Source organism: Armigeres subalbatus, chromosome 2, assembly GCF_024139115.2.
Source record: "Armigeres subalbatus isolate Guangzhou_Male chromosome 2, GZ_Asu_2, whole genome shotgun sequence".
NCBI lineage: Eukaryota > Metazoa > Arthropoda > Insecta > Diptera > Culicidae > Armigeres > Armigeres subalbatus.
Window position 1 is genome coordinate 444152194 of NC_085140.1, and position 22907 is coordinate 444175100.

General features: G+C 39.4%; 1 protein-coding gene across 2 annotated transcripts in view; it reads right to left on the reverse strand.

Annotated features, from left to right (window-relative positions):
- LOC134213683 (ATP-binding cassette sub-family G member 1) overlaps positions 1 to 22907 on the reverse strand; it is a 123546-nt gene that overhangs the window by 44601 nt on the left and 56038 nt on the right. For both annotated transcript variants that reach the window (XM_062692955.1, XM_062692954.1), the window contains one exon: positions 5399 to 5516. In XM_062692955.1, the coding sequence (XP_062548939.1) occupies positions 5399 to 5516 (118 nt within the window). The remainder of the gene's footprint in view (positions 1 to 5398; positions 5517 to 22907) is intronic.

Consider the following 22907-nt stretch of genomic DNA (forward strand, 5'->3'; position numbering starts at 1 on the left):
AGGACGCAGCGCGGGCGGTCGCGCTGCAGCAAGGTACCCGGCAGAACGTGGAACATTATAGACGGAAGTGGAGACAGCAGACCCGCCTTTTTCAGGAGAAGAAACGCCGCCTGGAAGAACCGGAGTGCAAGGAGATGTAACAGCTGTGCCGTTCTCAAGAAACACGCAAGTTCTATCAGAAGCTCAATGCATCCCGCAAAGGCTTCGTGCCACGAGCCGGATTGTGCAGGAATAAGGATGGAAGCATCTTGACGGACGAACGTGTGGTGATCGAAAGGTGGAAGCAGCACTACGAGGAACATTTGAATGACGCTGAGAGTACAGGCAGTGAAAGTCAAGGCAGCGGAGGAGCTGACTACGCCGGCCCCCACCTTGAGGGAAGTTAAGGAAGCCATTCAACAGCTAAGGACCAATAAAGGTAAGGATGGCATCCGAGCTGAGCTCAGATGGGCCCGGAAAAGCTAGCCACTTGCCTGCACAAACAGATAGTCAGAATCTGGGTAACTGAAAAGCTACCGGAGGAGTGGAAGGAAAGGGTTATATGCCCCATCTACAAGAAAGGCAACAAACTGGAGTGTGAGAACTTTCGAGCGATCACCATCCTTAATGCCGCCTACAAAGTGATATCCCAGATCATCTTCCGATGACTGTCACCATTAGTGAATGAGTTCGTGGGAAGTTATCAAGCCTGCTTCGTTGACGGCCGCTCGATAACGGACCAGATCTTTACTGTACGGCAAATCCTCCAAAAATGGCGTGAATACCAGGTCTCAACGAATCATCTGTACATTGATTTCAAGGCGGCATACGACAGTACAGAGCGCGTAGAGCTATGGAAAATTATGGACGAGAACAGCTTCCATGGGAAGCTAACCAGACTGATCAAAGCAACGGTGGATGGTATGCAAAACTGTGTGCAGATTTTGGGCGAACACTCCAGTTCGTTCGAATCGCGCCGGGGACTAAGACAAGGTGATGGACTTTCGTGCCTGTTGTTCAACATTGTGCTAGAAGGTGTCATGCGGAGAGCCGGGTACGATTTTCAACAAATCCAGTCAATTTATTTGTTTCGCGGATGACATGGACATTGTCGGCCGAACATTTACAAAGATGGCAGAACTGTACACCCGCCTGAAACGTGAAGCAACAAAAGTTGGACTGGTGGTGAATGCGTCAAAGACAAAGTACATGCTTGTGGGCGGAACCGAGCGACAGGGCCCGCCTGGGAAGCAGTGTTACGATAGACGGGGATACCTTCGAGGTGGTAGAGGAATTCGTCTACCTTAGATCCTTGCTATCGGCTGATAACAATGTTAGTCGTGAAATACGAAGGCGCATCATCTGTGGAAGTCGGGTCTACTACAGGCTCCAGAAGAAACTGCGGTCGAAAAAGATTCGCCACCGCACCAAATGTGTCATGTACAAGACGATGGCAAGACCGGTAGTCATCTACGGACATGAAACATGGACAATGCTCGAGGAGGACTTGCAAGCACTCGGAGTATTCGAGAGACGGGTTCTTACACCCAAAACAATTATGTGTGATATTCTTTGTATTAAGCATTTTGTATCAAATCTCGCATTCAAACCGATCAGACAATATCATACTTGATAAAACAGCTCATTGCATAAAGTCGGTTTATTTGGTTTCGATCAATACATCCAAACGAACTTCGTTGGCTCCTCCTAGAACAGTATATGAATCGTGTACAGCAATATAACTTTAACCCACACAATCTTCCTGATTCCATTAAGCTTGATAACGGAAAAGGACACAACTATGCATGGTGCTTGTTCCACTTGTATCACTCATTGCTATCCCCGTTACCCTTCCACTTGTCACATCCACATATCATGAAACGTGGACTATGATTGCCTTTGGTCGCGTCGTTCCTCATCTGGTAAATAGTCCAGATGGTTGGCGCGTCAGTTTAGATGTGCTATGGGAGAAGGGTCGGGCTTCAATTCCCGTCTTTGACCGATTTTTTTGTATGGTTGCTAAGGTTGTCGAAGTATACAGTATTTCACTCCTCGATGGGGGATGTATAATTAGATTCAATGTAGACACTACCACATAACCAGTTCTTATTTTCTCGTGACCGGAGACCTAATGCAAGGGTCTGCCGTTTACTTAATACAATCTGTGCATATGTCGCAAATTATGGCAAACAGTACACGAAACTAATGCGAGATTGCAATAAAATGTTGCAATCTCTGGTTGGGTGTAGGAACATCTTTGGCGGTATGCAAGAAGACGGTGTGTGGCGGCGAAGAATGAACCACGAGCTCGCCCAGCTCTACGGCAAACCCAATATCCAGAAGGTAGCTAAAGCCGGAAGGGTACGATGGACAGGGCATGTTGCAAGAATGCCGGACAGCAACCCTGCAAAGATGGTGTTCGCTTCCGATCCGGCAGGTACAAGACGGCGTGGAGCGCAGCGAGCGAGGTGGGCAGACCAGGTGCAAAACGACTTGGCGAGTGTGGGGCGCATTCGAGGATGGAGAGATGCGGCCTCGAACCGTGTATTGTGGCGTCAAATTGTTGATTCAGTGTTATCTGTTTAGATGTAGACTAAATAAATGAAATGAAATGAGTTACTTCAAAAATGTATCAAAACATTTCTTTTAAATTCTTCCAGAAATGTTCATAGGAAATTTCCCCAGGAATTTCAACGGAGTTTCCTTCTGAAATGACTTCGGAAATTCTTCTAGATGTTGCTTATGAACTTCCCTTACGAACTGTCTCAGAATCTCCTCCAAGAATCCTTTTGGGCAGTTCCTCAAGGGGTTACTATGGAAATTCCTCTAAGAACTCCTTCGGAAATAACTCCAAAAAAATCCTCGGATATTCCACTCAGAATTCCCTCGAAAGTTCTCCCGGATTTTGTTTGGAAATTATTATAGGACTTTAGGAAATTCCTAGCATAATTCCTCTAGTTCAGTAATTTCGTCAGAAATTTCTTAAGACGATACTTATTTACTTTCCTCCGGAATAGCCTCTGAAATACCTCAGAATATTTTTCCCCTCCAAAATTCCTATGAAAATTCCGCCAAGTTTTTTTTACGAAAATCGTTTCGGGAATTCTTCCAAAAATTCCCCCACGATTTTTTTCAAAATTCTACCAGAAATTTCTCTGTAGATTCCTTCAGGTATTTTTTCGAAAATTGTTACAAAAATTCTTTTGAGAGTTTTTCGAACAATTCGTTAAAATATTTTCTTTGTGAATTCTTTAAACATTTCTTCCAGAGGAATTTTCAAATCAAATCTAGCAATTTATTTTAGAAATTCACACGCATATTTCCTCGGAAAATTCTTCGGGGATTCATTTCCAGGGATTTGTTGATGAATTCCCAAAGAACCTTCTTGAGAAACCCCCGAAAGAATTACTGGAGAAACTCCGAAAGGTTTTTGTGGAACAATTTCTTATAGAATTTCTGGCGGTATTTGCATAGGAATTTTTGAAGAAAGTTCTTAAGCAATTTCTGAGGGAAGTTCATAAGCAACATCTGGTGCGTGTTGCTTTTTGGAATTTTATGAGGAATTTTCGAAGCAGTTCCTGGAGGAATTTCCAAAGTAATTCCCTAAGGAACTTCCGAAAAGATCCCTGGAAAAGTTTCTGAGGCAATTCCTGAGAAAAGTTCATAAGCATCATCTGGAATAATTTCCGAAAGAATGTCATAAGGAGTCCTTGGAAGAATTGTTTAGGCAGTACCTGCGAAGAGCCGGGTGTAACAGAAGGGGTACAATTTTTAAGGATCCAGTCAATTTGTTTGTTTCGTGGATGATATGAACTTTGTCGGTCGAACAAATAAACAGGCGCATGATTTGTCAAAGTCGGGCCTATTATGGGCTTCGAAAAAAACGTGTTCAAAAAAGATTAACACCGGAACCAAATGTATCATTTACAAAACGCTCATGGTTCTCTTTGGATATGAGACTTGGACCATGCTCGAGGAGAAGCTACGGACACTCGGAGTACTCGAGAGACGCGTGCTTAGGACCTGTTGCGAGGATGCCGAACAGCACTTTGCGGAGATGGTGCCTCATTTCTATTGTTAATTTTTCGGAAATTCTCCGAGAGTTCCTTCAGAAACGTTCTTTGGAGTTTCCGTGGGAAATTATTTGGAATCGGCTTGGGATGTAATTTCTAAAATTCTAAAAATTTAAAAAACGTTATATCTACTCAGAAAATTCTTTTCATTTCCTTGGGAAGTTGTTCTGATTTTCCATAAGAAATTCATCTAAGTTCCCATGTGTGAGTATTTCGAATTTTTAGTGGACCTGTTATAAAATTTCCATGGATTTTTTTTTCCTATTTAGGTGTATTTTCCTAATGAGAATTTCTTCCAAGATGTTTCATGGAAAATTTTCCTGAATTTCCATTGTGAGTTCTTTTGAATATTCAGTAATCGCTCCTCAATTTGCAGCATCCCCGAGACAACGCAGTCCAAGGCAGTGCCTCGGGTGAGCTGTAGCAGCGTCTGCATGGCCAACTGACAATGTGAAGACCTTTGCAGTTCATGCAGTTTTTGACCGGCTACTCTCTTCCTAAACAGGTCAATATAGAGTTCAACGTAGCTACAGTGTTATGTGGACACCACCAAGGTTTTCAAGAGATTTCTAATTACCTTATGCGATATACCTACAAGTGGGAGCCATTTCGCTCCGAATATTTGGTCTTAGTGCAAGCTCGTGAATAACCCTTGCTAGGTCGGTTAAATAACCAAAAAGCATCCTCTCATCCAAAAAGAAACCTCTTATTTGAATCATATTTTCAACTACATACACGCTTAAAATAAATAACACAGAGATATGTTTGCTTCACACAAAACGGACCTAATGCAGAACAACCCCTAAATGAGCGACAGTTACACAGGCACAAAAATGCCTCGTACGGTCGTGATAACGATTCTTTCTAACATGTAAACGTTTGTACAGATATCTTGTTTCATGAGGAACCAAATGCGGTTGAAAATATTGAAATCCAAGCTTCAATAAAACCACACGAGTTATTTTTGTGGCTGTGTAACTGTCGCTCATCTATGTGTTGTTCTGCATTAGGTCCGTTTTGTGTGAAGCAAACATATCTCTGTGTGATTCAAATGAGAGGTTTCTTTTTGGATGAGAGGATGCTTTTTGGTTATTTAACCGACCTAGCAAGGGTTATTCACGAGATTGCACTAAGACCAAATATTCGGAGCGAAATGGCTCCCACTTGTAGATATATCGCATAAGGTAATTAGAAATCTCTTGAAAACCTTGGTGGTGTCCACATAACACTGTAGCTACGTTGAACTCTATATTGACCTGTTTAGGAAGAGAGTAGCCGGTCAAAAACTGCATGAACTGCAAAGGTGTTATTGATTTTAAGCGTGTACTGTGACAGAATATACTTACACGTAACCAGCTAGGATGTTGAGTAATGTGCTCTTTCCGGCCCCCGACGGGCCCATAATCGCCGTCAGCTCCCCAGAGTTGAACGATCCATTCAAACCGTGGAGAATTTCTTTGCTCTCTGTAAAAAAGAAACAAAACAAAGAAGAAATAATTGGCAAATTGGCTAGGTTACGAGAGTGAATCAAAGTCAAGTTCAACATTCCACCGAAAAAAAGAAACAAATTGCTGACCAATTATTGTGCCGCATCCGTCAGACGTTGAAGCATTTACGTTGGAGAAGGTGTAAATTCAATGCAAAAAATCGATGCAGACGTCAGAGCTTTGCAGTAGGGTAGTTCAAATTTAGGGTAAACCGTAGAAACTCTTCTTTAATACTTCTATTATGAAATTTGTGACGTTTAAGGGAAAGAAATATTAAAAATGTTTCAATATATAAATATTACGAACATTTCAATTAATGAGCTACCCTATTCTACGCTCGGCAGCACCATCTACGAGATTGCCCCTGTATGGCGCCGTCAATGTTTCGATTTTCTTCCCGTGCGTCACTTGATCGTTCAATTCTAACCACTCGAAAACCTCCCCGAAGGCACTTATTGGCAATCACCGAGCACCATAAGCGATCGACCGTGTGTTTGGGTTTCTAACATGCGGCATGGCAGTCACCATCATCAACCAAACTCGATTTGATGTAACCCGTCAAGTACGACAACATTGCTCGCACTTATCGCTAGAACGAGGCAGGCTGAGCACATTGAACGGTGGATGGGGATAAATGTTATTTTTTTTCTAGAACTTTGTTTGGTTAATGAATTTTTCCTTAAGATATTCATTTAAAAATCTGCGAGTTTAGATTACTGGAGAAACTTCCTCCAGCTTACGAAAATTCGCGAACCTTGATTTTCCATTTTTTAAATCATTTTCTAAATTTCCTAACATAAAGAAACAAATATCAAAATTATAACTCGAAAGTACACCACTGTGCGTTCTAATGCCCTCGCGAAACCGCAATCGTGCTTTAAGCATGCAACCGCCCATGTCGCAATTGACACAGATTCACCCAATGGCGAAAAGCCACACGGCTCGCGGTGGTTTATCCGGCCGGGCAGTTATTTCCATTTCCATTCCTATCTTCCTATTTGTCACTTGGCTTTCCGACAAGTCGAATCACTCGAGCCGAAGTGCCGCTCATCGTTTGCGGTGCCATCTCAAGGAGCCCGGCTGTCTACCCTCCTGATGGGATGCACCAGCCGCGAAAGATCATTGACTTCTACCGCCGATTGTGCGATGCCCGGACCGGAGTGAGCCATTCTATTCCAATATCGTATAAACATGCAAATCAATCGATTAAAATCTCAATAAAGCTTGACCCGGCCAGTTCACATCATCTCATAAGGAAGAACGATTTATTGCAAGGGAAGAGGGCGGAGCTGCGTTTGAACTGGCTGTCGGCGGCGATCATTAATCGTTTAACATCCTCAGATCAATCGACGGTCTAGCGGTGCATTGTGATTGGATTTGCTCTAATGTAGTTTTAAAAATAGTCAATAAGTAATAATTCTATGGAGGATTTGTGATAGAGGTTTGTCGCTGACCGACGCGACGTTTACTATTCATGGTCGACCGCGAGCAAATCTATTGAACGGTTGGTTGTTCGTGACGACAGCGGAGATGGTGATTCTCAAGTTCGAGCAAAAATAATAAAACAGCGAGCAATTTGAGCCACGTGCTGTAAGGTGTTTGAAGCGTGATCTATTTGCGCTTCCTGAGAATAATCTTCCTTCTATGGGAGCTTTGCTGGCTCGTAGCGTGGTTGTGTGGACTGGTTTAAGGTATAACTATTTACACCTTTATGAGGAATTTCGAGCTGAAATAAAACTTTAATAAATATTTGCCTGAACCATACAATGTACGATAGACAATTCAGACATACACGGGTTAACAAGGAATAATATTGTTTCATCGACTAGCTGCGAACTTTGGCAAAGTATTTCGGCGTAATAAGCTGTATTACTGCTCCCGGACTTCATCTCATCTCAGCTCATATTTTCATTCCATTTAAAACTAGCCAATGAAGGAATAAGATTTGTATCTTACTTTTGTATTGTTTTTCAGCAGATTGGTTCTGTATTTCAATTCTTTCGTGACGAGATTAATGTTCAGTGAGATGGAAAAAAGAACAGCTCTCCTGTATTCATTTTTCAAATTTGACGGCATTGGTGTTTTGTGATGAATTTGTAGTTGTCGTTTTTTCGTCGTAGTCAAACAATTCCATTCAGTTGAAGTGGCTATCAGCAAGATGAGCTTCTATTTTATTGGCAGATTACAGATTACACAACTAAATTAAAATCAGTTTATTACAGTGTCGATTCGTTATCCAAAATGTATAGAAAAAAGCCAATAGCGTTCCAGAGCTTTTATGACAATCTAAAATATTTTTAATTTCATTTGGTATTGGTACAACAGATTTCTATAATAGGATGATTGATGAATGATTAAAGCTGCATTCCGTTGTTAAGGCATTAGTTTACATATTTATCCGTGAAGTTTTGAAGTTGGATATATATAAGAACTGTTCCGTTTTTCATCTTACTGAACATTTATTCATCTCATCGCAAAACAATGAAATACAACACGAAAATAAGAAACAAATCAAATTCCTTTCCATTGCTTTGTTTTTGATGGAATGAACAAAGGAGCTATGAGATGAAGTACCAAACAGTTCCCCTACTATGATAATTCACTTCGTGACAAAAAGTTGGATTTTTTCTCGTCGCGGAAGAAATTATTTACGTGATTTACGTCACCTGTAATCTCCTGTGCGTTTCCATCGATATAATAATATCCTAAGGTGTGCCGTTGGACGGGTATATTAAGAAAAAGAATTGATTGCATGAACAAGTTCATAAACAGAGGCAAGAAAGCAACCAAGGTTCCAGCAGATCCTGAATAATTTTATTATAAGAATACGACTGTGTATCTGTTGCAGAGAAGCATAAGGAAGACCACTATTACTAAAACGGAATGTGTAGGGTAAGACGGTATAATGCGCCCCACCTGGCCAAAACGCCCCACTTTGATTTCTAGAAAACTATAACTTACTAAGGGTCAAAATTAGTTGGAACCTTTAAATATTTGTAAAACCATCATCCTATGTGAATTTGGGAGTATTTTTGAATTACGTAATAAAAATAATAGAAAAATACAAAAAGTTACAGTTTTGATGTAACTTTCAATGTTTGTTTGTTCAACATTCTGGAGCGATGCTTGCATACTGTCCGCAAAACTTGCACTGGAACACTCAGTTGGGCAACAAAATAACTTTTCTCATTTGTCAATTTGATATAAAATTGCTTCCATCTTCAAAAATGTAACATTTTTCAAAAATATGTTTCACTGGTCAAAACGCCCCAGTGTAGGCAGGACAATATGCCCTTACCAACTGGACACAAGCGCGGCGAGCTTGCAGCAGTTGCAAATTATATGGAAACTATTGAAATGTAATTAGTGATGAACTTTGTATTATCTTAAAAATCACTCTAATAAAGATTAAAAAAAAAAAAATATTGAAATGTAATTAAAACCTGTTTAAATGGACTTATGTTAGTTTTTTAATGTCAAGCACATAAGGATTTGTAACCTTTTTAATATGAGATTTATAAGATACTAATGAAGGGCTATGAAACGTCTTTGGTGAGGGTGGGGCGTATTGCCCAGGCACTTGTTGAAATCCATTTTTTCACGACTTTTCAAAAAAGCTTTATTACGTGTTCTCTGAAATATTTTTATATGACTACTCACAGGCAATACATTTGCGATTTTTTGGACTACCAAATAACACAAAGTTTGCATAAATATCATTGTCGGGAAACCGGTGTACCTTGCTGATTTGGGATTATGGACTGTAGGAATGTATTCCAACATCAGATGGTTGCATGCGACGAAGGTGAATCTCCCTTTCTTTCCGAGTTGGTCGACGATACAGTTCCTTTCGAAGACCTCGTAAGCGTTATCCAAGTCTTTACGACGTTAAGGCTTCCTGGGTATTCCGATTTTTGTAGCATGCACGATTCAAACACAAATTTTAGCGGCAATCAAACACACAATTATATTGAAACACTACATACAACTACACAGTTTATTGCTTAAAGTAACAGATTAAAATTTGACACGCGTGCCCTACTCCTTGCTTATATCTAACTAACCGACTACTCATCTTACAATCTACTCATTTCCCAGAATATACAAGCAGCCTCACGATGCGATGTTTACCGAACACGATTAGAGATAAATGAGTATTATCAATCAAAGTCGCCTTAGTTCTCATTGCGCAGTTATCTCCAGTTTATCTCCTCTCACATATAGTTTAGCTGGACATGTAGAACACTACCAGGGTTGTAGCTAGTATCCAACAATCATTGAAAAATAAAAAGTTATCAAGGTATTGCCTTAGGGGGGGCATATTATATCGTCTTACCCTATATGAAATTCTGTTTTCATTGTCCATACGAGGCATACCGCGGCGTCACGTCCTGGAAGGTGAAATTTTTTGCTGAATAATTAGATTGAAAACCAAGATTGGTTGAGAAGGACCACGTTTGACCAAGTTTGTTCAAGGCAGTCTAAAAGCTAAGAGTATGACAACACTTTGAACTTCAACTAGTTCAACCGACCGCTAAGTAGGATCTCGTATAGAGGATAATTAGGATGATTGATTTTCTTTCATTTCCGATATATCACAGCCAAATATACAAAAACACGAATAATATTTGGGGGAAATGATCCCTGAGCTTGCTTTGAAAAAAGTAAAAAGGTGCTAGCAGATTTTAAGAATTCATAAGATTCATGAACGAGTATTGTTAATATTGTTATGGAATTCGACAGATGATGCAATTTAAGAATTGGGGAGACTTGATCCCCTTTTGATTTTATATAGCTATTGAATATTTTTTCAATTCTTTATTAATTTTGCCTAAACTACAAAAACACCTAAGAACAAATTTACATTTTATTGAGTTTTTTTTTCCGAAATATGAAAATTGTTGGATATAGCAATTTTAAATTTCCACGTCAAAAACAATGCCCACGTCAGCCACTTGATGATTTAGGGCTGATGCACAAAATGATGGCCCTGAAAAGAATCGATTTCGTTTCCAATCAGCCAAATCGATGAATACGCCTCCATAGTGAATACGTTTTCGAAGGCAACAACCCCCATATCAAACTGATGTCCGTGTTGGGGATGCATGAATGGGATTGATTGGTTTTGAAATTTTTAGTATGGTTTAAAAAAATTGAAATTTTTGCCCATACAATGTACGGTGTGCAGGGCGTCGGAAAAAGTCTGCTCTCCTTACTGTTCTTTCGGGGGCATTAAAACGGAGTTTCGCCAAGAGATAAGGACAGTCGATGTTGTTCTGCAGAAGGTCGAATACAAAGAGCCTCTGAAGAAGCATTCTCCTACTACTCAATGTAGGAAGACTCACGAGTTCACAGCGCTGCTCATATGGAGGCAGCTCACGTCTATTACGCCAAGGAAGCCTTCGTAGCGCAAATCTGATGAAAGCTTTCTGAACATGTTCGATTCTAGCTATTTGCGTTGCGTGATACGGTGCCCATACGACTACGCCATACTCCAGAATACTGCGAACCAGCGATGTATACAACGTCCTGAGGCAGTAAATATCGCTGAAATCTCGGGTGTTGCGCTTCATAAGTCCCAATATGGCAAAAGCTTTAGCTGTTGTGGTTGAGATGTGCTCACTAAAACGAAGTGTACTGTCCAGTGAAACACCTAGATCTTTGACGAGCGAGACTCGATTCAAAGTTAGGTCGTGCATAGTGTATTCGAAAATTATTGGAGAGCGCAGACGTGTGAACGTGATAATGTTACATTTGTTTACATTCGCCGTCATTCCATTTCTGTCACACCAGTCCGAGAGCTTATCAACATCGGCTTGCAACGCGCAACAATCCACCAGCGACGTTAAGGCTCGAAACATTTTCAAGTCGTCAGCATACATTAATTTTGAAAATTTTAATTCGCTGCATAAATCGTTCACAAAAAGTACAAAAAGTAGGGGTCCAAGGTGGCTTCCTTGCGGCACTCCGGCCGTAATACGGAAAGGAACCGATCTGACTGTCCCTAGTTTCACAGATGCATAACGGTTGTCGAGGTATGAAGCGATCCAAGTGGCTAACCAGTCAGGGAAGTAATAAAATTTAAAAACGTCCTTAATTTGCGCTAAATCCCCCCCCACCAGTGGCATTATTTCAAAAAGCTCGTGAAGGACGCATTTTATGACACAGGAATAAGTCAATATATCAATATATCAAAAGAAAGCCATTTTTATCTGTAATCGATTGACATCATCATACAGTTGAGAAACAGTTTTTAATAGTTAAAATAGTAACATTTATACAAGGTGAAAACTGATCATGGTTTGAACTAAAATGTATCGTGGTTTGAACTTGTGCATTCATGTTCTGCTGTTGTCCGCTAGGAGCGCTGCATGCACCTAGCTGGAGCATTTTGTTTACATTTCCAATATGATAAAACGTAATTTTCATATCGATAATTTTAACGATTTTCACACGTTTCGAGTTACTAATCTAATGCGAGAAGATGAATAGTAAAACAAATTAGCTTTTCTATATATTTCCTCAGCGTTTCATGCATGTGATTAGTATTATATTTAGGAGCTGATGCAGTAGTTCAAACCATTGTACGAATTTAGTACAAACCATGGTACGAATCAAAGTTATGTAATTATTAAGTTTTTTTCAATGAATCTGACCATAAATATTGTAGGAGTCAGCGACGATACAGGATTCACAAGCATGCCATGATTACCAAACTGTTACTATGTATAGCAAATAAATAATTGTTTTTTCATTCACTATCTGAACATCGTACAAGACAGACGTGTTCTTATTTGATCTATGGCTATATTCCTACAGGTTATGTAGGTTATGTAGGAGGAGAATGAAGACAACTTGCCGAACAACAAACAGTATGCTAGTCTAATCGGAGGATTGTTGTATGTAGCCGTTAACACACGTCCGGATATAGCGGTCAGCGTGTCTATTCTGGGGCGAAAAACAAGTAAGCCTTCTCAAGCGGACTGGGTGGAAGCCAAGAGAATTCTACGTTATCTCAAAAATACAATGGACAACGAGCTAGTGCTAGGTCTGGACAATTCTCCGTTGGATGTCTACGTTGATGCGGACTGGGCAGGAGATTCAAGCGACAGAAAATCTACCTCAGGATTCATATTTCGTTTTGCCGGATGATCAATAAGTTGGGGCGCAAGGAAGCAAACTTGTGTCACTTTGAGTAGTACCGAAGCCGAGTATGTGGCACTTGCCGAATGTTGTCAAGAGTTCCGGTGGGTTCAACGCATACTAGAAGACTTCTCTGTGAAGATTCAAATGCCGGTAATCATATACGAAGACAATCAAGGTTGTATCAAACAGTCTACTTCACCAACCGTGGGACGTAGATCCAAACACATTGAAACCAAATATCACTATGTCCGGGAGTTACAGCAAGATGGAGAAATTGAACTTCGTTATTGCCCCACCGAAGAAATGGTGGCAGATATGATGACGAAGCCACTCCAAGCCATCAAGTTGAAACATTTCCGGGAAGCTGCTGGAGTCCTGCCGTCGAGGAGGAGTGTAGGAGTCAGCGACGATACAGGATTCACAAGCATGCCATGATTACCAAACTGTTACTATGTATAGCAAATAAATAATTGTTTTTTCATTCACTATCTGAACATCGTACAAGACAGACGTGTTCTTATTTGATCTATGGCTATATTCCTACAAATATGTGCACAAAGGATGTTTTTAGAAAGATAATGAACTAAGCTTCCTTGTAAACTAGGATTCGCGGTTGTAACATGTCCCTTTAATGAAATGAATCAACTTTGTTGCGACGACCCAAGAATACGCGCAGCAGCTGGAAGTGGCGCTCCCAACGGAAGAGCAGCTAGGTGCAGCATCTTTTGAAGATGGCTGGAGAGATATTCTTGACTTATGACGGCGAATGTGAGCAGTTAGTAGAAGAGAAGAATGCAGCATGGGCGAGATTGCTGCAATACCGCACGAGGGCGAATGAGTCACGATATGAACAGGCGCGGAACAGACAAAACACGATTTTCCGGAGGAAAAAGCGTCAGCATGAAGATCCAGACAGTGAAGAGACGGAGCAACTGTACCGCGCTAATAACACACGAAAGTTCTATGAGAAGTTGAACCGTTCACGTAAGGGCCACGTGCCACAGCTTGATAGGTGTAAGGACAGTAATAAGGAGGTGATCCAAAGGTGGCGGCAGCACTACGAAGAGCACCTGAATGGCGATATGGCAGACGAAGATGGCGGTATGGTGATGGACCTGGGGAACGCGCGCAGGACATGCGACTTCCGGCTCCGGATCTCCAGGAAATCCAGGACGAGATTGACCGGCTGAAGAACAACAAAGCCCCTGGGGTTGACCAACTACCAGGAGAGCTATTTAAACACGGTGGTGAGGCACTGGATAGAGCGCTGCACTGGGTCATTACCAACATTTGGGAGAAGGAAGTTTTGCCGCAGGAGTGGATGGAAGGTGTCGTGTGTCCCATCTACAAAAAGAGCGATAAGCTGGATTTTAGCAACTACCGTGCAATCACATTGCTGAACACCGCCTACAAGGTACTCTCCCAAATGTTATGCCGTCGACTAGCACCAATTGCAAGGGAGTTCGTGAGGCAGTATCAGGCGGGTTTTATGGGCGAACGCTCTACCACGGACCAGGTGTTCGCCATTCGCCAAGTACTGCAGAAATACCGCGAATACAACGTGCCCACACATCATCTATTCATCGACTTCAATGCCGCATATGATACAATCGATCGGGACCAGCTATGGCAGCTAATGCACGGTTGATCAAAGCGACGATGGATCGGGTGATGTGCGTAGTTCGAGTTTCAGGGGCATTCTCGAGTCCCTTTGAAACCCGCAGAGGGTTACGGCAAGGTGATGGTCTTTCGTGTCTGCTATTCAACATCGCTTTGGAAGGGGTAATACGATGAGCAGGGATTAACAAGAGTTGTACAATTTTCAATAAGTCCGCCCAGCTATTTGACTTCGCCGACGACATAGATATTATGGCACGTAACCTTGAGAAGATGGAGGAAGCCTACATCATACTGAAGAGGGAAGCCAAGCGGATCGGACTAGTCATCAACACGTCGAAGACGAAGTACATGATAGGAAGAGATTCAAGAGAAGACAATGTGAGCCACCCACCGCGAGTTTGCATCGGTAGTGACGAAATCGAGGTGGTAGAAGAACTTGTGTACTTGGGCTCACTGGTGACTATCGAAAATGATACCAGAAGAGAAATTCGGAGACGCATAGTGGCTGGAAATCGTACATACTTTGGACTCCGCAAGACGCTCCGATTGAATAGAGTTCGCCACCGTACCAAACTGACAATCTACAAAACGCTCATTAGACTGGTAGTCCTCTACGGACACGAGACCTGGACGATGCTCGTGGAGGACCAACGCGCACTTGGAGTTTTCGAAAGGAAAGTGCTGCGTACCATCTATGGTGGGGTGCAGATGGCGGACGGTATGTGGAGGAGGCGAATGAACCACGAGTTGCATCAGCTGTTGGAAGAATCGTTTACACCACGAAAATCGGGAGACTGCGGTGGGCCGGGTACGTAGCCAGAATGTCGGACAGTAACCCGGTGAAAATGGTTCTCGACAACGATCCGACGGGCACAAGAAGGCGAGTGCGCAGCGCGCAAGGTGGATCGATCAGGTGGAAGATGACTTGCGGACCCTCCGTAGACTGCGTGGTTGGCGACGTGTAACCATGGACCGAGCCGAATGGAGAAGACTATTATACCGCACAGGCCACTTCGGCCTTAGTCTGAATAAATAAAAAAAAATGTTTCGTTGGATACCCTAATAGTTTCAATGGATTTAGAAATTGCTGAAAAGCTTCCGAATCGATTAAAAAAACCGCTTTTATGGTTTGAAATCTCGCTTAATTTCGAGACGGTTCTATCACAAACGTGCGAATACCATAAACCCGAATTCCTTTCGCCTGAAAAGACCAAACACCCGTAAAGATCATTTGCCCAAAAGGACCTTTAGCCTGAATGCATTAAATGCCAGAACCAGTCGTTAAGTCAAATTGAGAGGTTCTTTGATTGGCAACATGCAAAACGTTACATATTTCATCTTAATGCGTAGTTGTCCAGAACAAAGCACTTGGGAATTTAGTTCCTTCTTCAATTACACGCACATACCTAGAAAAGGCAAAAAGAGTGTAATGGCTTTTTGTAGCGATATTTTCTGCTTAGCAGAGAATCATATTGCAGTAAATGACTTTGCATTTACTGATTCATAATAGAGGCATAATAGAGGTAGAAAGCTCAGCCTTAGCCATAAAGAAGGCAGAATTATGCACCCAAGCTAATCGGTATTATGCAGATAATGATTTATCTTGATCAAAAAGCCTTTTAGCTTTTACTTTGGATATTCCTTCTAAACGTTCTACGACAATAATGTGAATAAGTCGAAATTACAAAAAAAAAGATAATTGGGACAAAAGTTCCAATGCTTTAAAATTGGAGGTTTTATACTAGATTTGCATTCTTTCACATATATGCTACTCTATCGAGGTTTGCATATTAATATAAATTTGTGTTTCAACTAATAATAATTTATTCTTGAATTTTTCCGCCATTTTAACACAGGATGATCTTTGTGAGTTATAATATAATATATTTGCTCAGAGGTGAACCAGCCAAGAGCTGAAAGCCTTTTGTACTTTCGGCCTTGTTTTTCCTATCGACCTTTTCACGCAGGTTTGATATCTTTTTTTTTAAATCCGGCATATGATTCCTTCCATCATTGTTATGCTAAAATAAAGGAATTATTATATCACTCTAGCTTTTTTAGTGATTTAAGTGAAAGATACTTCCGTGCTTTAATTCGAGCAAATGCAAAATATGAAGAAAAAAGCGATCATATATTTTTTGATTCGGCTAAGCAAAATTTTGGAAAATGTAATTCAACTTTCAAAAATAGCAAAATTAGCTTAAGCTTTGCCATTTCTGCACCATCACTTTTACCTTTTGTGACGCAAGATGGTGTGAGTGAGCTGTCTGTTGCCTTATATATATGGGGTTTCACGAAGTGGACTATGTTGATAATAATACTATTCGTTTAGTGTTCATTAAGCACTTCCACAGTTATTGACTGCGGAGTTTCTAAGCCAAGTTACCATTTTTGCATATGGTCGGGGTTCAACCAAACCGCACCAAGCGGCTTCTTGACTGACTTGTGATAACTTGTTCGTAAAAGTGAAGTTAATTCATATTTAGGCATGCGTACATTTGTTATAAGATATCCTCAGTTATATAGGGCTAAGGGATATCCGATACGATTTATGATTAATTGAATCTGCTACATGAAAACTTAGGTAAAACAATGGTTAATGACGATTGGTGCAATTTGGCAGAACCCCGGTCAATGTCCAACCCGAAAATTTCCTAGACCGAACTGGGAATCGAACTCAGACACATTCAACACGGTCTTGCTTTGTAGCCGCGCATCTTACCGCACGGCTAAAGAAGGCCCCAGATTACCAACATAAATTGCAGATATTACAGTCAAACACTCATTTCTATATTATTTATTACAGATCATCTAATAGTCTAATTATCATACCAAAGAGGAAATACAGGAAACCTTGTGTGAACACTTAATATGATATATTTCCAGACGAATAATTTGTCTTTCTTCAAAGGTGCAATTCACCGCAGTCAATTAGCAGCATCACGAAATTGCGTCAGATTTCGGAAGCCAATGACGTCGCTCTTAATTTATGAATATTCAATCTGAAGACGCTAATCATTCAGGAATAATGAATGATCCGAGTCGACTGAACACATTCTCGTCGTGGTAAAGTACATATCCTGTGGCTTGACGAGCCTCCTTGCTGTGAGTTGTGGCGTTGACGTGGGGTTAAACTTTTATAAAAAGTTTAACACATCTGTATAGGTCTGTTTTTCACGCGGAAAAAAATCAATAATTTCTATAAATTCCATTGATTTTTATTTGTGGTCTGAACTCATTGTTTCGTTTCATCTGGAGATCATAATCGACCGAAATGGAACCGCATGAAATAATCCTAGGTGTAAATAGACCCGATAGATGGGGCCCTCCTAAGCCGTGCGGTAAGACGCACGGCTACAAAGCAAGACCATGCTGAGGGTGGCTGGGTTCGATTCCCAGCACTGGTCTAGACAGTTTTCAGGTTGGAAATTGTCTCGACTTCCCTGGGCATAAAAGTATCATCGTGTTAGCCTCATGATATACGAATTCAAAAATGGTAACCTGGCTTTGAAACCACGCAGTTAATAACTGTGGAAGTGCCTAATGAACACTATAAGCTGCAAGGCGGCTCTGTCCCAGTGTGGGGATGTAATGTCAATAAAAAGAAGAAGAAATAGATCCGGAACTGTTCGTCATTTGAAGTGCATAACCAACAGGTAATCTATATACATAAAAATGAATTTCTGTCTGTTTGAACCTCACAGCAAATAATTTTGAAAATTCAACGACGTGTAAAATTGCAGTTAGTTCTAACCTGGGAGCTGCGGATAGAGTCAAAATGATTGTCAAAAAATCTCCACCGCAAGCTGTCAAAAAGTATCCATCGCATCGAGAGAGTTTGTGAGCATTTTGAGCAACGCTGGGAGAGTACACGTGTAAATCCGCTTATACTAATTATAGTTCATTTCTAACAAAATTCATTTTTCTGATATCATTTTAAATCTATCGAGGAATTCTATAAAAGTAAACAGCATGGAATAATTTTACAATCGTCACAATAATTTATGCAATGCGGTATATCGACGAATTCTTTGCAATTCATTCAAAAAAGATAAACATAATAATAATTCAATGTGAAAAAACCGTAACGTGTACATCGAACACTGAGAGGAAATTCGCGGGTTTCAAGCAAAATATCTTGAAAATTAGAATCGATTGAGTCCGCAGCACCCAGGTTCTAACAAACCGAATAAACACTCGATATTCAATTAAATTTTATTGAATTTTACAATCAACACGGTTTAAATTCATTTCGATTTAAAAGAATAGTAAGATCGATTGAATGTTACGTTTATTTGCATGCTCCAAATATGTGCATGAAAATATATTAAAAATCACAACATATCTTTATCTGTGCTTATAGACTCCGAAACTAATGAACCGATCGGCGTGAAAATTGGTATGCACTAGTTTTTTTTGGCCGGGAAGGTTCTTAAGATGGTTCGAGACCCCTCCCCCCTTTGGAAAGGGGGTGTTCCATAGAAATGACACAGAAATCTCTGCATAACTAATCAGAGAATAAATCAATCTTAGCAATGGTGAAGAGGCATCTTTCTGTCATTTGTTTCGATTAATAGTCTGTTTTCAACCAATGTTTATCGCAATAGCGTATGCGTCGTGCACTACTCGATTTTAGGAATAGTGTATGAGGAATATCAATTGAGGTCGTAAAAATAGGGTCTAATGTAATTTTTTACCATTTTTTCGCAAGCTTTAATTCTCAATAAATTCATAATAACATTGATTTAAACCGGTTCTATCCACAGCGGCAAATAGGACAACCTTCACAAAGATGTTGCAGGGGTAAATAGTAAAATTATTGGTTTGCATAGTTAGAGGAAGAGTTATTTATCACAAGGCAGGTATGGGGGTAAAATGAACACTTGTATCAAACTTTCACAAATTTATGGTAAAAGTTGTGCGACGGCGAAGCACAAGTTCAAGAAACCAACCATATCAAATAACCAAGAAAAAACTTTGAATATGTAAATTTAATTAAAAAATAATTGATATTTTAAAACTTTTTTCCTTCTTTTTAAACCGTCTAAGACGAATTAAGTACTGTCCATTTAATTCCACTAGTTAATTTCCGTTATCTTTGCAGATACGTATTTCGACCACAACTGTGTGGTCGTCTTCAGTGTCTTGTACTCGACTCGACTTCTACAAGACACTGAAGACGACCACACAGTTGTGGTCGAAATACGTATCTGCAAAGATAACGGAAATTAACTAGTGGAATTAAATGGACAGTACTTAATTCGTCTTAGACGGTTTAATACATTCCACTAAAAGAGCTTAATATATTTTTCTGAAAATGGCATCCTTCTTTTTATTATTTTGATAATTAAGAGCTTTTCAAAAGTTATACCAGATTTTTCAAAAGGCTCTCCTAATCTCAATTAGTTGTATATTAGGGTGTCCCAAAAAAATCGAAGTTCGAAAAGTCATGGTGCTCAACCCTGAAATGAAAGATATACCTGTCTGGATAATTTTTGTAGAACAAACCGAATTTCTAAAAAATCGTTTAGAGGTCGCGCCAGATCGATTTTTGAAAAATGACCTTTTTTAAGGAAAAAAAATCACATATTGGGTCCTTTCACAATTTTTTTGAGGGTCACCCATTCGTTTTATATTTTTTTATTTTTCTGTGGATCTTTGCCCATTGTCTCCATGAATTAGTTTTTGGTATTATGTGTTTTTACAGTCTGCAGAACTTTTTAAATATCGAAAAAAGCACATTTTTTTGACTAATTTTTGAAGTTATTTCATCCTCACACAAAACATATTTTTTTCTCATTCGGAAAAACTTACATACTACAAAGAGCTATTTATAAGGAGTATTTTCATAAAAAAATATCCAAGAAATGTTGTTCTGGGGCTGAGATATAGCAGTTTTAGTAAATAGTCAAAAAGTGTACAATTCGGAGACCGTAGAGCATCATCTCAGTTCAGCTTGTGCGAAGATAGTAGTGACGACACATGTTTACGTTCAAACTGAATGTTTACATACGTGCTGAGCCTGCCTTGTTTTTTATATACAGTTAAAAGCATCATATGATTGAATCAAAACTAATAAAGAGATCATAGTAAACCTAATTACTTGTATATTGCTACATATTAACTGTTGGGTGTGATATAATTTTATAACTGGCTCCATCCATATACTCCGACCAAATCCTGTAATCCAGATAACGAACTCCATCGGAAAGAAAAGCTATGTTACCTAGAAAATATTCCCATTTCTTTGCTTTTGAATTGTTTTTAATTTAAATTAAAATATTGGTGCAATCTTGATGAAATTATAACATGTAAAGAAAAAGTACCGAATTTGTACACTTTTTGACTATTTACTAAAACTGCTATATCTCAGCCCCAGAACAACATTTCTTGGATCTTTTTTATGAAAATACTCCTTATAAATAGCTCTTTGTAGTATGTAAGTTTTTCTGAATGAGAAAAAAATATTTTTTGTGTGAGGATGAAATAACTTCAAAAATTAGTCAAAAAATGTGCTTTTTTCGATATTTAAAAAGTTCTGCAGACTGTAAAAACACATAATACCAAAAACTAATTCATGGAGACAATGGGCAAAGATCCACAGAAAAATAAAAAAATATAAAACGAATGGGTGACCCTCAAAAAAATTGTGAAAGGACCCAATATTTGATTTTTTACCTAAAAAAAGGTCATTTTTCAAAAATCGATCTAGCGCGACCTCTAAACGATTTTTTTGAAACTCGGTTTGTTCTACAAAAATTATCCAGATAGGTATATCTTTCATTTCAGGGTTGAGCACCATGACTTTTTGAACATCGATTTTTTTTGGGACACCCTATTGTATATACAGTGCCAGAGTAAAAAAAGAAAATTAAATGTTTCAAAAGGGTTTAAGAAGCGATGTTCATTTTACCACCAGGCAGTGTTCATTTTACCCGCACTATTTTTGTACATACGAAATTTCGATGTTGTTTATTTCGATGAAAAACTATATGAAACAATGTTTATTAGCGAAAAAAATGTTCAGTGCAATAAGAATAAGAGTTAAATTGCTGAACCAAGTAGTAAAACTAGCAAATTATCCTCGTTTTATGATTGAATTCAGCGCAAGTCCTTAACGTGTTCATTTTACCACCTGTTCCCCTACAAATATCTCACGAAAACATTTTTTTTAACAGCAATGCAATTGACACATAAAAACGTCAACAAAAAGTCTACTTTATGACGTATTCACAAATACATTTGTACCCAAATAGTTGCGGTGGAGGCAACACCGTAGTGTGTTGCCGGTTGGTTGGCTAAAATCAATGCTTGCTCTATAATAAAAAGAACAAATTCATTAGTTTGTGGGCATGTAACAACCAAACTGACTATGAATTGGTCCAAAGGTCTATGGGTATATGGTAGAGAGCAAACAAAAAATATTTCTTTATTTCCACATCAACGTTTTGTATAGAGTTGTTTTAGTTTTCACTGGTATTTCGGCAGAATTTTCAGGGACCTTCAGGATGAATAAAAAAAAATCTTAGGGTATCTTATTTAAAAAGTTATTTGAAAATCACGAAGTTTGATACACACTAGGGTGGCTCAAATTAGTATGGGAAAAACTTTTTTCAGTATTTTTGATGGGCCGCCCTCTTATTCGGCTCTATTTAATGCCCTGATGCTCTGGACAAAATTTCAGCCAAATCGGTCAACGTTTGGGCGGTGCTAAACTCGTTGGAAGTTTATATGGAAAAATGTATGCAGAAAAATAAAAAAAAAACAGTGATTTGCAGTTGGACGGCACAACTTATGATACAGAACTATGATACTCATTCAGATCTTGAAGAATTTAATACAGAATGTTATGCAGAAAACTGCGAGAAGATTAGAGTTTACCCGGCTAATTTATGAGCATTTCTCTGAAGTGGGGTTTGAGCAAATTTCGTTTCTTTTACCTTTGAAAAGAAATAAGTTCACCCCTACAACACTCCAGTAAAACGCTAATATCTTTGTCTAATAAACTCTAATCTTCTCGCGGTTTTCAGCATAACATTCTGTATTTAATTCTACAAGAACTGAATGAGTATCATGATTTTGATCGTAAACTGTGCCGTCCAACTGAAAATCACTGTTTTTGGATGTTTCTGCATACATTTTCCCATATAAACTCCCAACGAGTTTAGCACCGCCCAAACGTTGACCGATTTGGCTGAAATTTTGTCCAGAGCATCAGGGCATCAAATAGAGTCGAATAAGAGGGCGGCCCATCAAACAATTTAAAAAAGTGTTTTTGAGCCACCTTAATACACACCTTATAATTGATTAATTTTTGGTCACTATTACGGCCACCGAGGAACTTTCGGAATCTTCATGTTTAACAGCAGTGAACATTGAATAATGAAGAAATCCCGAGTAGACGAGAATAGCTCAATATTATCAAATGTTTATAAGATAGCAAAATGAGATATAGACATGATTGGTATAAGAAATCAGATCAGAGGATAATATCAATAATTTGTTGTCAATATCATGTGCCATTAGTTTCTTCTTATCCATAGCCATTAAATGATATTTCAGTGTAAATTTTTGATATTGTTGCCTGTTCTTTTATCTCTTA